At 36.4% G+C, this 17,215-nt stretch overlaps 1 protein-coding gene across 2 annotated transcripts in view; it reads left to right on the top strand.

Annotated features, from left to right (window-relative positions):
- The first annotated feature begins 878 nt into the window (after positions 1-878).
- The window catches only part of ATP13A5 (ATPase 13A5), a 115,175-nt gene continuing 98,838 nt past the window's right edge, over positions 879-17,215 (top strand). For both annotated transcript variants that reach the window (XM_027585599.2, XM_027585598.2), the window contains exons 1-5: positions 879-1,041; positions 15,385-15,558; positions 16,249-16,395; positions 16,618-16,688; positions 16,793-16,873. In XM_027585599.2, the coding sequence (XP_027441400.1) occupies positions 982-1,041; positions 15,385-15,558; positions 16,249-16,395; positions 16,618-16,688; positions 16,793-16,873 (533 nt within the window). In that variant the 5' untranslated portion in view covers positions 879-981. The remainder of the gene's footprint in view (positions 1,042-15,384; positions 15,559-16,248; positions 16,396-16,617; positions 16,689-16,792; positions 16,874-17,215) is intronic.

Below are 17,215 nucleotides of genomic sequence, written 5' to 3'. Positions count from 1 at the left end.
CTTCCTTTTTAAAAAACTCCCTAATCCTTTTGACTAGGTTTACGATGATGGTGGTGATGATTATCTATCTTTTATTGAGTATGACAGGTGCTATAGTTGATTTTTTACAAATATCATCTTAGATCCTCATATCAACTCTATAATTATTATTGATATTTTACATATTAGAAACCTACAATTCAGATTTTAAGTGATCTGTCCAGGGTCATCAGTAGAGCAAGGATTAGAATTCAGGTTTTTCTGATTCCAAAATGATTGCTACATTCCTGGTCATGAGCCAAGCCCCCTTCCTTAAATTCTCAGTCACCCCAACATGTCCATTACTTTACCAAAGTCCACAGGGTTTTTATTTCTCTCTCACTGGTTAATCTTTTTGTCTTGGGTTTTTTTTTTTTTTTTAAGATTTTATTTATTCATTTGAGAGAGAGAGAGTGTGGGGAGGAGCAGAGGGAGGGGGAGGAGCAGAGGGAGAGGGACAAGCAGACTCTGCGCTGAGTGTGGAGCCCCACACATGGCTCAATCTCATGACCCTGAGATCATGACCTGAGCCAAAATCAAGAGTTGGTCGCTTAACCGACTGAATCACCGAGGTACCCCTGTCTTGGGTTTTTATTAAAGTGGCCATTCTTATTCATTAGCTGAGACATTCATGGACAGCACAGGAAATTATTTGTCTTTCTGGTTCAGCAACTTATGTCTAGAGGCGTTCACATCTAGCTCAACAAATAAACACCAGGGAGGGGGAAAAAAAAAAAAGAAACACAAGAAGATAGATTAATAGACCAATCCTGTGGCTGAGGAGAGTATTTCCTCTCTTTTCTTTGTTAGCCTAATAGGTGAGATACGTTCTAAGAGATTTTAAAAGCACCTAAGAACAGCAGTGACAAGTAGTGACTGTTCTGAGTTCACATAAGCCCCAACTAGTTTTGACTTTCCCCAAAGAATTATCCTGGAGGGACACCACTAAGAGGTCTGGTTTAGATGGAGGAGAAAAGTAAGGACCACCGGGTTTTGCTCAACCAAGGAGAGGAGAATGAACTGGTGAGTCTTCCTTTTTTGTGATTACAGTCTTCTCAAAGTACCTGAGGCTGTGGGCAGGTGTTACTATATTGCGGCTGGCTTTAGGAACTGCAGAGGTTTAAGTATGGTGAAGCTCCCTGAGATCTAAGGGTACGATTTTGTAGTTGGGGAAATTTCAGGGGCTGAGAAAGTTGTGTTTTCTAGATGATGGAGTTCTTGCTGCCCTCATATGCATCAGACCAAATGAACCTTCCTTCTTGGACATTTCGTGGAGTATTCAGCGTGTACCCCACATGGTGCTCATTGAGGTGTCTCCCACTTATCATCTGGGTCATGTAATTGGGCAAATTCAGGCAAAAATGGAAACTTTTTTTTTACTCTTATGTTTTGGGTATATCTGTATAACTTAGGCTCAGTGTGCTTTGGGCTGAAGTTATGCTGGCAGCATAGAGAGGTTTTAAGCACCAAGTACTGAAAAAAGAGTAGTGTGGCCTAGAATTTAGCACATATTTTTTAAAAAGTTTTCTCTTTTCCCCTGTTACCTTTTCTACTAAACATCTATACATCTTGAAAAACAATCACTGGGGTGCCTGAATGGCTCAGTCAGTTAAGTGTCTGCCTTCGGCTCAGATCATGATCCTGGAATCCTCGGATAGAGGACCACATCTGGCTCCCTGCTCAGTGGGGAGTCTGCTTCTCTCTCTCCCTCTGCCCCCTCCCCCCACCCCCATTCATGCTCTCTCTCGTGTACTCTCTTTCTTTCAAATAAATAAATAATAAAATCTTTTAAAAAAAAAAGAAAATCACTAAAACCTTGACAACTACAGTGTCTGTTTGAGACTGACAAGTTTACATTTGTTATTTTATTTGATCCCCGGAACTCAGTGATGAAGGAATTAAACCTATTTCATAGAAAAGAACTGTGAGACCAGGGAGGTTAAGTAACTCGCCTAAGGTCTTCCGTCTACAACGGACAGGCAGGAAATCCAGCCCACTTCTTCCCCCTTCACACTCCATGATGTTTACACTGCAATCGTGTCTACAGCTAGACAATGAGAAAGAGAGAGGAGCATAGGGGCTGGGACAGAGAGAGCACACCGGAGGGGGAAAGGGCCCAAGGGATATGGTTCACATAGCAGAAGGGTGTCAGTTACCTGCTTGGCCTCCCAGTTCCCCATGAGATCTGTGGGAAATCCACACCCACCCTCTCTCCACATACCCTTCTTTGTTAACCTAAGGAAAATAAGTGATTTCATTTATACCTGCACTGTCCAAGAAGGTAGCCACGGGCCACATGTGGTTTTTGAGCACTAGTAAAGTAGCTGGACCAAACTGAATGTGCTATATGTATAAAATACATACCAGATTTTGAAGATAGTAAAAGAAAAAAAAGAGTGAAATATCTCATTAGTAATTTTATATTGGTTACACATTGAAATGACAACATTCAGATATGTTGGATTAAATGAACTACATTATGAAAATTGATTTCACCTGCTTCTTTAACAGGGCTACTAGGACATTTAATTACAAATGCATTCACATCAGTGGCTTCTATTATTATACCGTGCTGATCTTGACAATGGTAGAGTGCTTATAGTCTTCAGACTGAAGGAATTTAAAGAACTAAAACCTACTTACCTGTGTTCACTGCTCAACAATTCTGTGCCAGTTCTGATGTTTATTTCAATGTGCAGATGAGTGTTCATGAAAATCTAGCTCTTTATTTTTCCCTATGTGCATATTTTTAAAGTGTATAGCCTAGTATTTTAATTCTCTTAATCACAGAGATATCTCTCCTCAGCCAGGCATGTCTGGAGGCACACTGTGCGCAATGTTAGCATTTATTTCAGGATCTTCCTTGGCCATTCTTGCTGCATTTACTTTCTAAAGATGATCTTGATTCTGTCCCTGAGACGCAAGAGACGCTGTATTCACATGAGTTGCAAAGCCCAGCCATTCGGTTGGTGCCCCCGCCTCTGTACAAACACCTACCAAATTAAAGTGTCAATATTACAACTGGAAGCAGCTCCAGAGGGCAAAATGGCTACTTGGTATGGAGGACACATTTGACAGGAGAGCACTTCACTTCGTGGTAACTTTTTCCTTGGGAACAGTGGAGGACTCCTGGACTCTAAGACAGCAGACATGGGCTTTAGACAAAGACCCACTGCTAACCATGTGCTGTGGACAACTTTTGGGACCTTGCTAGTTGCCCAAGAACAACATCACTTATCCCTCCTGACTTAAAACGTTTTTAAGGGCCACATATGAAATATGGGAAGTGCTATGAAAATATAAAGAGTTCATTTACATCCAAGGAGTCAGGACTTATGGTGTGCAATTTGAAAAATGCAGAACTGTGTATAGTAGGCGAAATTGAGGTTGGGAATATTTCCCCTTTCTCTGATTAAACTTGGGGAGTGATAACCATTTGAGGTCTACAATTACAAAAACAGTATGTGAAGAGTTAGTAAGAAAAATCAGGAACTTGGAGTGTCTAAATTATTTTAAACAATGTCATATACTCTTCATCTTCCATTAAAAGACACACACACACAAACCCTACTCAAAGGATCAAATAAGCAAATAAAAATTGTGCCCTAGTGGCTCTTTCTTGTCTTTTGTCACATTTATATTAACAGCTTGGATGAAGGCAAGCTTATCTAATCTGCAACTGACACCTCACTATGAGAAAGAGATAACAATCTAGGTGACAGAAAGTGGGGATATCAATGACTTGAGCTTAGTAGCTATGCATGAGAAAGCAATTAAAGTTCTTTATTTGGTTATGGCTGAATTTTAGTTGCTAGGATGATATTGCTATAAAACATTAGTCCTTGGATGTCTCAATAGAAGTCTGTTCTGCATAATAGAAGTAAGAGTCCTGTTATAATCTGTACTATTTAGGAAACCTCTAGGGAGTTATATTTAATTCTAAGATTCACACAAAAAGTATAGTGTATTTAGAGGGGTATCTGGATATCACAAATAAGAATCATTTAAAAGACATCGGGAATAGTTCCCCAAAGAGCAGTCAAGGCACTTGTCTTCCAATAGTTAGAGGTTGTTGTGGAGAACAGAGGAGAAGTTGGTAGAGCCCAGCCTGATTTATTTTCATTATGGGAGAATTTCCTAACCTGTGGTGACAGAATTTAACATGACAACTCTCCATTGACCCTGCCCTTGTATAATTCCCTTCAGTTGAGTGTGGTGGAACCCATTTAAATACAATAAGCTGTAATTCCTGTGATTACGTTATGTTATGTGGCAAAATGGATTTTACAGCTGTAATTAACTTGGACTCAGCTGAGTTCATCAAAAGGGAGATTGTCTGGGTAGGCCTCGCCTAATCAGGTGGGCCAGAAAAGATATTGTGTCCTTTCTGAAGATAGAGAGATTTAGAGTGTGAGAGGGGCTTGATCCAAGGGAGTTTCTCCATTGCCTCTTTGACGTTGGAAGGCTCAGTGTGGTAGGAACTCTGACTGTCTCTAAGAACTAAGAACTGAGAGCAACTTCTGGCTGACAACCAGCATAAGAATGGGCATCTCTATCTCAGAGCTACAAACAACTGAATCCTGCCAATAAACATGAGATCTTGAAAGAGGCCCTTGGTTTCCAGAAGGAACACAGCCTAGATGACACCTTGATCTCAGTTTTTTGAGACACTGAGCAAATGACCCAGCTAATGAGACTCCTAACCCACAGAAACTGTGAGATAATAAATTTCTGTTGTTTTAAGCCACTAAGTTTGTCATGCAGCAATAGAAAACTAGTGCACCACAGCTGTCCAACAGGAGAAAATATAGTCCTATAAGTTAGTAAGTAGCTTATCTTAAGCAGATACTAGATGTTCACTGGAGAAAGATGGTCTATAGCTATTTTTTTCAGGAAGGAATTTGAACCAAATAATCTTTGAGACACTGCTCTTGTTTGGTAATGCTCTTATTCCAGGAATAAACTTTAACAGAACATGCCATGTTGTCCCATGTCCTTGGTCTAAGGCAAATTCTGGCTCTAGAAATTGTCCCTGCTGATTAGCCCATGCATCTCATTACCTTTTGACCCACACTTACTGCTCTTTCACCCCTAGCCACATCAAAAGAAGGTCCTTAACTACACTTTTACTTACAGGGAGACCACATATTAGCACTTTTGTTAGGGTAGTTGACTTTATGGGAATGTGTGTAGCTGAGAGTGATAGTATGCTCATCTCATTGGGACTGGGTTTTGATTCACACTGTTAAAGAGGAAAGGGTCTTTCTTATTCCAGAAGAAAAGCATAAGGGAAAATTTAAGATGTTGAACTATTTCAATAATTATTTTGAACATCTTTAAGACTCAGTTTTTTTGATCTACAAATAATAATTTATCAATATTATCAATAATTATAATAATTATTATATTATTTAATAATTAATAGAAACTTGGTGATGTGATTGTTGTTTGGAACAAAAGAAGGCAAACATGATGAATTCTTGCCCTATCAAAGGACACAGAGATATTATCTCCTTGGCCATGCTCAAGGGACTAAACATTTGATGCCTACCCAGAAAAAGCTAACTTACTCTAAGGCTATTGGAACACCCACCCATGGAAAAGCCTAACACTTTACAGCAAAAAACTGGCATTGCCATTCACAGAAGGTAATTATAGTACTGAGAGTTATTTACGTCATGTCTTGGTTGAGTAGGTACTTTACAACTTTGTGCTGTGAGAATGTTGGTTCGAGTAACTGAATGTGTTATGGACTGTAACCAAAAAGACCCATACTACTGTGCCTGTGCATGGTGGGTATGCAACAAATACTTAGATGAATGCATGAAAGGTGAGTATAAGAATAAAATGATTTACAAAAATGATAAAGCACCTGTTCACAAAACGAGTCATGCACAAAAGCTAGTGCTCTAGATGCGATGAAATTCTGGAACAAAGACAGGCATAGAGCCCACGGATGGCTCCACATGACTAAGAAGATCCCTCCTAAAGAGAATTTTGGGAAGAAACAATGTTTAGCTGAAGCTGCACCCTGTAACTCTCCTTTCCTAAGGAATTTGGCCAATCTTAGTTCCATCAGAGATGGAACTATAAGAGCTACCTATTAAAAAAAGAAAAAAAGGAAAATAATCTTAAAAGTACCCTTTATATACTATCACTCCATGTGTGTTATGTTCTCATTTAATCCCTATGAGTTAGCCAGTCAGCTACTTACTTTACGCGGAGAAAATGAGGCTCAGTTAAATAACAGATACAAAATTACATCACACTGCGGGGGCAGGATCTCCTATTACACAGTTTTCTTCCTGTACAAGGAAGATGTTTGTACTGGGACCTATGTGTTTGTGTGTATGTGTGTGTGTGTGCGTGTGCATATGCATGCTCATATATATACTTACTAAGCTAATTAATCTTTGAATCAATTTAGTATTTATCTTAAAGCCCTTCTCCCAGTTTCATGTATTACAAAGATGAGCAGTTTTCTTTTTGGCCTGTGTTTGACTTTAATTTTGACAGTTGGTGCTCTGTTGTGAAAAGCAAAAATTCCATGTAAGCCATTGGATCAATCACTTTTAGAAATACAAGTTATGGTTTTCCCAAATAGCATTTGGTTCTGAATATTGCCTGTGGTAGAATTGTTTCACAGTGACTCCAGTGGGACTAGCCACTTTTAATCTACTGAAATTTTGTTGAACTGTATATTATTCAAGCTAATATTAACTGTTAATGTATACTGCATACTCAAAATGTTTCAAGGATTGTGCTAAATGCTTTGCATGCATTAACTCAGTTTCTCACAACAACCCTGGAAGGTATTGTAATCATTTTCATTTATGGAAGAGGAAATTGGGTCATCAGAAGAAATAAAGTAGGTTGCCCAATGTCTTACAACCGGTTAAGCAGTAGAGGAATAATTTGAACTGATTTTTCTCATGCCATAATCCCCAGCTTTTAACTGCTACACCAGACTACTTCTGTTACATTTTAGAACCAGCTGCATTTTTCACATGAGGAATCTAAAATTTAGTAAATTTAAATCATTTACCCAAATCACATTAACTAGTAACTGATGTAGCAGAGAACAGAAGTGAGAGCTTCTAGAAGGCAATGGGGTGGGGTATAAATAAAAGAGGCTCTGCTGATAGACCGGGATAGAGCTCTAAGTTGTGATCTTTAGCAACAACCTCTCTTGAAAGGCATGTGCATATTTTATTGTTCCTCCTAATCCAGGCTACTTCCTCTGGACTTTGGGCCTAGGAAAAGACCTTTAAAGATATGGTACCTCTCCTGGTATCAGGAATACAGAATTTTAGTGGGAAACAGAAAAGTGAGAGGACTGCTTCGAGAGAGTACAATTCAAGTCTATGTTAAGATGGCACAATCCCTGTACTATTCAACTCGACTAATAGGTGTCAGATATGGGTTCCTCACCCCATGGAACACAGATCCATGTTTCCATTACCAAACTTGTTTCAGTATTTCAGTTGCGACTCAAAACTGAAAACTCTCTCCACCACCTTTGGCTGAACCTATTACCAAGCCACCTGCTAACATTGAAAGCTTCCTTTGTGTTCAACACCTTACACCTCTATTTAATCTTCACAACTAGGCTTCCAGGTGTGTGCTATTGTCTGCTAAGTACAGAGATGGAAACTGATATTTAGAGAAGTTAAATCCCGAGATCACATAGCTAGGAAGTGGCAAAACCCACTTGACTGCAAGGAACCATGTGTAGTGGGTTTGAGAGTCTGATCCTCCCTCTCTCTGTTCCCAGTGTCTTTACATCCACAAGACTTCTGGATTCCACTTAGCTTCCTCTTACAGCACCCATATTGCTCCTGGCTCCCTCCTCTACTCTGCACATCTTAGTGGATTTTACCATGGGTATTTAATACTTTGGAGAACTCTGAGTGACTCTTACTGCATCAGAAGAGTAATCATTTAGAATGCTTGGATTATACTTGAGATTAATTGATCAAAATGGAAACATACACTGTGTTAAACTCAAATTACACAAACGTTGACAAGCTGACCAAGAGTATTTGTAAAGGAATGACACATTAACAAATGATTCTTTTAACCAAAACCTCAATTCCCATGTCTAGCATATAACCTTTGGGAAAACTGAGAAATGACAAAAAGGAAATTTACTAAGGTTTATGAGGCCAATTTATCAAGGAAGCAAAAATATTGTTTCTAATCATCTTTACTCAAAGAGCTACATATTTCTGAAAGTTAGTATGATATTTATAAGCTCTTTTATATCTATCTACTTACTTATTTTTGAACAGACGGGGAAAAAAATCTGCTGACATTTTGATTGAGCTGTCCCCAACCATAAGCAGGATCTTTCACGGAAACCTCTTCCCTTTTCTTGATTATTAGGGATGTGATTTTATCTCTGCTCAGTGGAAACCAGCGCTTCCCAATCATCCACACCGGGAGGCAAATATAGGCTTCCTAGGTCATCAAACCTTTCTTCCATTTCCCACAGAAATTCCTTCTCTTGCTCTTCTCTCTTTTCACTTCTCAAATTTTGCTGTCATTTTCTCTTTCTGAATCTAACTCCATTAAAGTAATTAAAGTAACTCCCACCTATTTGGAATAGTGTCTAATGAACAACCCCCTTCACTTTTTTTAAAGATTTTATTTATTTGAGAGAGAGAGAAAGAGAGTGAGAGCATGAGCAGGGGGAGGGGCAGAGGGAGAAGCAGACTCCCTGCTGAACAGGCATCCCAAAGCGGGGCTTGATCCAGGACCCTGGGATCATGACCTGAGCCAAAGGCAGACCCTTAACGGACTGAGCCACCCAGGTGCCCCCCACCTTTACTTTTTATTGGCATATACATACAGTGGTGTCGATAAGGCGCACTGATCTTAAGTGCACAGTTCAATGACATCTACCACCAATTATTTTTGCTCATTTTGGAACTTCCTATGAATAGACTTGTGTATTGATTTACCATACTTCATTGATTCAGTATAATGTCTTTGAAATTCATACATGCTGTTGTTTGCTTTAGAAGCTCATTTTTAAAATTGTTTTGTAGTATTCCATTGTAGGAAAAGACAAAATTTATTTATTTTTCTCCTGTTGATGTACCTTTAGATTGTTTCCAGTTTGGGGCTCTTATGAATAAAGCTGATATGAATATCCTTGTGCAAATCTTTTTGTGAACATATACAATTCTCTGTGTAAAAATCTAAGAATGGAGTTACTAGCTCATAGAATATTTGTATCTTGAGCAACACAGTTTTTCAAAATGTTTGTACCAATTTACACTCCTAACAATGTATGAGAGTAACATTGCTCCACATTTTTACCAATACTTGGTGTATTCAGTCTTTTTAATTTTAACTATTCTATGGCTATATCATTGTGTCATTTTATCATTGTGTCATTTTAGAGTGAGTCCTCAAATCTAGTTGTGTAAGTCTTTCAACTTTGTTCTTTTTTAGGATTGTCTTGCCTATTCTAGGCTGTGATATGTCATTGTAATTTTATTTTGCATTTCCTTAATGACATGATACTGAGCATCTTCTTGAATGCTATATGAGAAATCTCCTTTTGTAAAATGCCTATTTGTCTTCTCATTTTTTATTCTGTATATATTTCTTTTAATTGATTTGTAGTAGTTTTTGTATTTTCCAAATATGATTTTTTTATATATAGGTACAGATACACATATATGGCTAATATTTTCTCCAGAGGCTTTTGATAAACAGAAGCTTTTAATTTTAATAAAGTCACATATATTTTTTGTCTTTTTTTGTTTCCTGTTTAAGAAATATTGTGTACTTAAAGTTCATGAAATATGTTTTCTATGTTTTCTTTCAGATGATCTATGTTTTAGTTGTCACATTTAAGCATATGTGCTACTATTAATGAATTTTTGTGTATGGAGTAAACTGGGGGGGAGACTCATTTTTCTAGTACTATTCATTTTGATCCAGCAACGACTTACTGAGCAAACAAACCATCCTTTCCCCCACTGAATTGCAGTGGTTCCTTTTTTTGTAAATGAAGCGATTACATATGTTTGAGTCTCTTTCTGGATTCCCTATTTTGTTTTTCTTTTCTTTCTTTTTTTTTCTTCTTGGTCTCCGCCCCCCCCCTTTTTTTGTTTATAATTACTAGGAATTTATAGTAAGTCTTTACTTCTGGTAGTGTAAGTCCTCCACAATTGTTCTTTTTGAAAATGGTCTTGATTACTTTAGGTCCTTTGTGCTTCCATACCAGTTTTGGAATCAGCTCATCAATTACCATAAAAAATGTCTGATGTGATTATAAATGGGATTGCTCCTGGCTAATCCCCAAATTTAATATATATCTCCCTTTATTTAGATCTTTGCTTTCAGCAATAAAGTGCAGTTTTCAGTTTAGAGGTTTAACTTGGTTAGAACTATTATAAGGATACTGATTTTTTTGTTTTGCTTGATAATATTACTGATAGCTTCATTTTCAAATTATTACAAATCAAATTGGTTTTCTATATATTGACTCATTGATAAATTCACTTATTTTTTTAAAGATTTTATTTATTTATTTATTTTAGAGAGAGAGAGAGAGAGAGAGAGAGAGCAGAGCAGGGAGAGGGAGGAGGCAGAGCTGAGCACTGAACTTGAGGTGGGGCCAATCCCCCAACCCGGAGATCACGACCTGAGCTGAAATCAAGAGTTGGATGCTTAACCGACTGAGCCACCCAGGCCCCAACAAATTCACTTATTAACTTTAATAATTTGTACATTCTTTCAGATTTCTTAATGTGCATAATTATATTATCTATTCGTACAGAGTTCTACTTTTTTTTCTTAGCGTTATTGAGATATAATTGACATACAACATTGTATAAATTTAAGGTGTACATGTCGATTTGGTACACTTAAATAGTGTGAAATGTTTACCACCAAAGTGTTAGCTAACACTTCCATCACTTCACACAATTACCATTTATTCTTTGTGAGGAGAACATTTAAGATCTACTGTCCTAGCAACCTTTAAGTATTAATACAGTATTGTCACTTCTTATGCTCCAATTGTTATAAGTATTGTTACTTTTTCTTGTCTTATTGCACTTGTTAAAACTTATAGTACTATATTAAATATTAGTGGTAATTATTGATAATCTTATTTTACCTTTAACTTCATGGGGGGAAGTAATCAGTATTTCATTATTAAGCATGATGTTAGCCGAAGGATGTTCCTGTCTATTCCTAGTATGCTGAGAGGCTTTTTCTTTCTTTCTTTCTTTCTTTCTTTCTTTCTTTTCTTTCTTTTTCTTTCTTTCTTTTCTTTCTTTCTTCTTTCTTTCTTTCTTTTTTCTTTCTCTTTCTTTCTTTCTTTCTTTCTTTCTTTCTTCTTTCTTTTTCTTTCTTTCTTTCTTTTTCTTTCTTTCTTCTTCTTTCTTCTCTTTCTTCTTTCTTTCTTTCTTTCTCTCTCTCTCTTTCTTTCTTTTTTTTTCCTTATTATGTATTAATGTTGAATTTTATCAAACTATTTCTCTGTACCAGTTGAGATGTTGTTATGATTTTCCTCCTGAATGTTAACATACTAAAATACATTGATTGATTTTCAAACCCTTGCAATGCTAGAACAAACCCCATTTGGTAATGACATATTAACTTTTAATATATATCGCTGATTTAGTTAGATAATATATTTCAGGGTTACTTCATCTATGCTTCTTACAAATCTTAGCCTGTAATTTTCCTTTCTTTTAACAAACTATCACATTTTGGTGTCTGAGTATGCTGACTTCACGAAACAAGTTAGGAACATTCCCACCTCCTCTACTTATGGAAGAGTTCGTGCAAAATTGATATCATTTCTACCTTAAATATTTGAAAGGATTCACAAGCCATCTGGGTTTGAATATTTTTTTGTAGAAAAGCTTTTAGTTACACATTAATTTTCTTTAATAGCAGTAAAATATTCAAATTTATTTAAGTTTATCAATTTTATTAAACTTTTAAAGTACAAATTCAACATTATTGATTTTCTTTATTGTATGCCTGATTTCTATTTTATTCATTTCTGCTTTTCTTTATTATCTTCTTCCTTACACTTTCTAAGGTTTAATTTGCTGCTCTTTCTATAGCTTCTTGAGTTGGAAGCTTATTTTATTGATTTCAAACATTTTTTCTTTTCTTACATAAACATTTAAAACTATAAATTTCCCTCTAATCATTGTCTTAAGTGCATCCCACAAGTTTTGATTTGTCAATTTTCATTTTTATTCAGTTCAAAATGTTTCTTAATGCCCATTGTAATTTCTCATTTGATTCACTTGTGTTGCTTAGAAAAATGCTATTTAATTACCAAACATTTGGGGATTTTTAAGTTATTCTGCTGTTAATTTCTAGTTTAATTATAATATCATAATATTTTATGTTCCAGAATGTGGTAAATTTAGGTAAATAGTTTATGTGGACTTGAAAAGAATTCGAATTATGCAGTTTGGGGCTATAATTTTCTTTGTCAATTAGGTCAATTTAGTTAATGGGTTTGTTCAAACGTCCTGTATTCTCACTGAAAAAAATTTTTTTTTTCTGCTAGTCTTATCAGTTAGTGAGAAAGGAGTGTTAAAATCTCCTATGATGACAGTGACTTTAAGTTCTATTTTGCTTTACAAATTTTGAAACTATGTGTGTAAGTGCCCTTAAAATCTAAAATTGTTATTTCTTCCTGTTGATTTGATTTTTTTAGATTATGAAGTATGCTTATTTTTTTCCAGAATATTTATTTTTTAAAGTCGATTTTGGGAGCCTCTGGGTGGCACAATTGGTTAAACGTCTGCCTTCAGCTCAGGTCATGATCCCAGGGTCCTACAACGGAGTGTAGGGCTCCGTGCTCATTGGGGAGCCTGCTTCTCCCTCTCCCTCTGTCTGCTGCCCCCCCCCGCTTGTGTTCTTTCTTTCTCTGTCAAATAAATAAATAAAATCTTAAAAAAAAATAAAGTCTATTTTATCTGATATTAACACAGCTATACTAATTCTTTTTTTTTTACTATACTAATTCTTCTCTGTTAGTCTTTGCATTGTTTATTTCCCTATCTTTCTCCTTTTAATCTATTTGCTTCTTTGTATTTAAAGGTATCTCTTGTGTTTACAAGAGGTTTACAAGTGGGTTTTGTACTACCTAGTCTGGCAATCTTTGTTTTCAATCACGGTAGTAATGTCATTTATATATAATGTAATTACTGATATCGTTGGGTTAAAGTTACTATTTTTTCCCATCTATTCTATCTATTCTTTGTCTTTTTCTTCAGTTAACACTATATCATAGAATGGTCCATAGTTCTGCATTGACTTCATATATTTTCTTTTTAATGGTGCCACCTTGGCCATTGTTTTGATATTTCACATCTTGCTGAACGGTTAGCTATCATTTGGTTCTTCCAATAACTTTGCTATTACAGATAATACTGCACCGAACATCGTTACACACATTACTTTCTACTTTGTGTATTATTTCCTTAGGGTGTATTTCCAAGTGTGGAATTACTGATTCAAGGGATAGAAACATCTTTACAAATCTTGGTATAATTTGTCACCTTGCTTTCTCTAAAGAATTATTCCAATTTATAAGGTTATTAGCTGTATGTAGTTGTAGTGATTTTATTGCTGTCTTGCTGGCATTGTTAGTTCCTTTTTTCAAATAAAAAATGTATAAAAAAGAACTGAAGGGGTATCAGAATTATGATTACCAATGCCATCGTTGTATGTAAGTTAACAAAAAAAGAGGGAAAGGTATTTGAGATGTGCTTTTTCAGCTACAAGCTGGCCTAAAATTCCAAACTGTTCTGCTTCAATTTTGAACAACTTGGCAATAAGCTTCCATGAATAACTTAGTAAAATAATGCATATTTATGACAGAACATGTGAACTGGCATATACAGTTTATTGGAGTCTAATAAAACTATCATTCACAAATAAAACTAAAACAGGTTTATAGAATCAGAAGGTAGGTAGGAAGACAGAAAGTAGACCCAACTGAAAATATGCTTAGAAGTAGAGTGAACACATTTTTAAGTTACATTTAAACCTCGTCATGAATAATCTCAAAATAGAGTGGCTGCATCAGTAAACTTAATGAACATTTTTCCCCATGTCGTTAATACTGAGGAACACTGGAAAGGAACTCTTAAAATTGTAATTACTTTGCAGAGTACTTAAGGAGACATTTTCTCATTTGAGCACAAGTACCCTGTAAGGCATGTATTTCTAATTGTTTTGTAAAGGAATAAATTGGGATTCCCTAGAGGTGATATGATTTACCTAAGGTCACATAGGTGATAACTAGTAGAGCAGTGACTCAAACTTGCATCTTTGCTACCTGTGACCTCTCCATTATGTTTAAGGATTACTTTCAACAACTGTTATTAAAATCTTAATCTACGACAGATTTCTTTACTAGGAAAAAATCAATGAAAATGACCATATCGAAGATGAAAACTTTTCCAAAATATTAAGCCAAGAGATTCATTATAACAGCATCTAAACTGGTATAAAATTCAGGAGATTCTTTATTAAAAATGCTATAGAAACTCAGCAAAAACCTATTTTCTTGGCATTACATTTCTGTGATCTGGACACAGGAGTTCAGAATCTTAGGGAAAAAAACACATAAAAATAACAGCAGAAACTAAAATAATAGTATAGTAATAATGTCATTCATAATCAGCATCCCTCTGGGTCTTCCAAGTACACTAAAAGTCTAGTTTTTGAAATTTGAAAACAAACGCTGTTAAACTTCATTGTGGAAGATGGAAACTAGAAATGGGCTTGAAATAAAGGAATCTATTGTTTTTGGCTATGTGTTTGGCTATGTGTTTCCCCTAAAACCACGTCTCAAAGTCTTTGCTCTATTTGGAATAATATCAATTACCTTACTACTAAAAGTAGAAATATTTCAGCATGTTACTGTCAAGGTAAATTCCTATGAGTTGTCTTTTAAAAGTCTTTCACGTCCACAGACAATCTTTTGATTTATATCATCCTACCCTTTGTATCATTGTCCTCCAGTAAATTTACATTAATAAATTTTTAAAAAACCCTATACCTGAAACAAGTAAATCTGGTCCAAAACATGGGGTGACTCTTGATGGTATTTAGAACCAAATAAGTCTGCCCGTTCCTTGCTCCTCCTGTCTCATGTTTTAGTTCCATATGCCAGTATAGCAAAATGAGTCCTTCTTTTTTTATGGTATCAGCTGACAGCTGTAAGCAATCAGTCTGATTCAACTAGCTGAAACCAGATTTCCCTCCCAACTAATATCGCTGCATCTAACGCTTGTGTTTCTTGGAACAACGTGATGTGTTTATGTGAAAAAAGAAAAATAGAGTCATGTTTTATTTACATGGCAGGAGGTGTTTGGTTACCGGACCCAGAATCTACGCAGAGCCCTCTGCCTTATAACATCCATGCTGACCTGCGGGTTTCTTCTGTTGGTGTTCTATTGGAAGCCCCAGTGGAGGGTGTGGGCCAACTGCATTCCATGCCCCTTGCAAGAAGCAGACACTGTTTTGCTAAAAACAACGGTGAGTGCCCTTCAGCATTGCATTGGTGGCACAACAATTGACTGGCTGGCATTCCAGAGTAGATCTTTCTTTACTCAAGTTTTCTTGTCCCCAAATAGGAGATGGCAAAACTATCCCTGAACCTACTTGCCATCTCTTATTTTGACTCAGGAAGGAAGGAAGGACATGTCCTCCATGTCACCCTAGGGAAGTTTCTACCATGTCAGGCTAATTCTCAATGCCTTTAGCCTTTACACAAGCAGGGGCTGTCAGTGTTATAACTCTTAAAGACATAACACAGGAAGGATAGTTCAGTTTTTAAAGAATACATATTTTGAGGGGAAAGTAGACATTTTAAACATCTAAATGTCATTTCAAAGATAACTGGAAAATATTTTCTGGATATAAAACTTTCCTGTAAAGTGTGTCTTTCTTTTTTATTATCTAGCACAGTGGTTCTCAAATTTTAATGCAAATCAGTTACATGGAGGGTCCTTAAAACACAGACTGCTGACCTTATCCCAGAATTTCTGATTCAGTAGGCTTGTGGTGGGGTTGAGAATTTGCATTTCTAGCAAGTTCCAAGATAATGCTGATGCTCTTGTCTATAGCGAAAACTTTGGGAACCACTGGTCTAGGTAGGTATTTAGTTGATTGGTTTATTAAATAAACAACATTTGAGAATTGCATGGGCTGGATTGTCTTCTCTAGGATGAATTTCAAAGATACATGAGGAAGAAGGTTATATGCATCTACTTATCCACACTGAAGTTTCCTATAAGCAAGAACCCAGAAGAACCCCTGGTGGCTGACCGCCACTCTGTCATTAACCAAGCCGTATTGAAGCCAGAATTAAAAGTAAGTAATTTTGAGTGTAATGTTATGGCATGTTTTTAAAAAAAGAGTAATGCAAATGTTTATTGGATGGAAGTTCTGAATGTCACAGTGCTAGGCTGGGAATTACAACAAGGTATCAAGGAAAGTGAGTGTGGTGTGGGGACTTGTGACAAATAGCCCTCACCTCCCCCCATGGGCTTTACTTTGTGAATGACACTTGTTCTATCACATTTGTAATTGCAGCTGCGATGTATACAAGTACAAAAAATCAGGTACATTTGGGACTATTTGGAGAAGAGGTTTCAGAAAGTTGGGTAAGTTTGGCTTTTTCTCAGCATTCATCAGGGTAAAAGGGAAGAACAGTGATTTGTTGAATGCCATGAATTAAAGCATGCTTCTTGTCCTGACCACTTCCTAGGCTACTGGAAGATAGCAACTCCTGCCATGACATCCACCACACGTTTGGACTGGGCCTGACCAGTGAAGAACAAGAGGTCAGGTAGGGTTTGTGACACTCCCTGAGAATAAACTCTGCCAAACTGAGATATCAAATGACTTATGATCAGTGAACTGTTGGCATAATGCTTCATCAGCTTCATATAATCCCAGTTTATTTACCAGCAACAAAGACATATTTTAAGTTGTTCTTATTTTAGGCAAACTTATTAAAAAGAAAAGCCAATCAAATGATATTTGAATTTTTTCCCTCAGGCCTGTGGAATAGTCTCCTCTGTGTTGTCTTTTTTATTCTTTCCTCAGAAAATTTTGAGTCATTTCATAGACATCTGCTTCATCATCCTCCAAATCGTCTGAGAGACAGAAAGACAATATTATGATTGCA

Source organism: Zalophus californianus, chromosome 1 (assembly GCF_009762305.2).
Source record: "Zalophus californianus isolate mZalCal1 chromosome 1, mZalCal1.pri.v2, whole genome shotgun sequence".
NCBI lineage: Eukaryota > Metazoa > Chordata > Mammalia > Carnivora > Otariidae > Zalophus > Zalophus californianus.
This window is presented reverse-complemented; position numbering and strand designations above follow the sequence as displayed.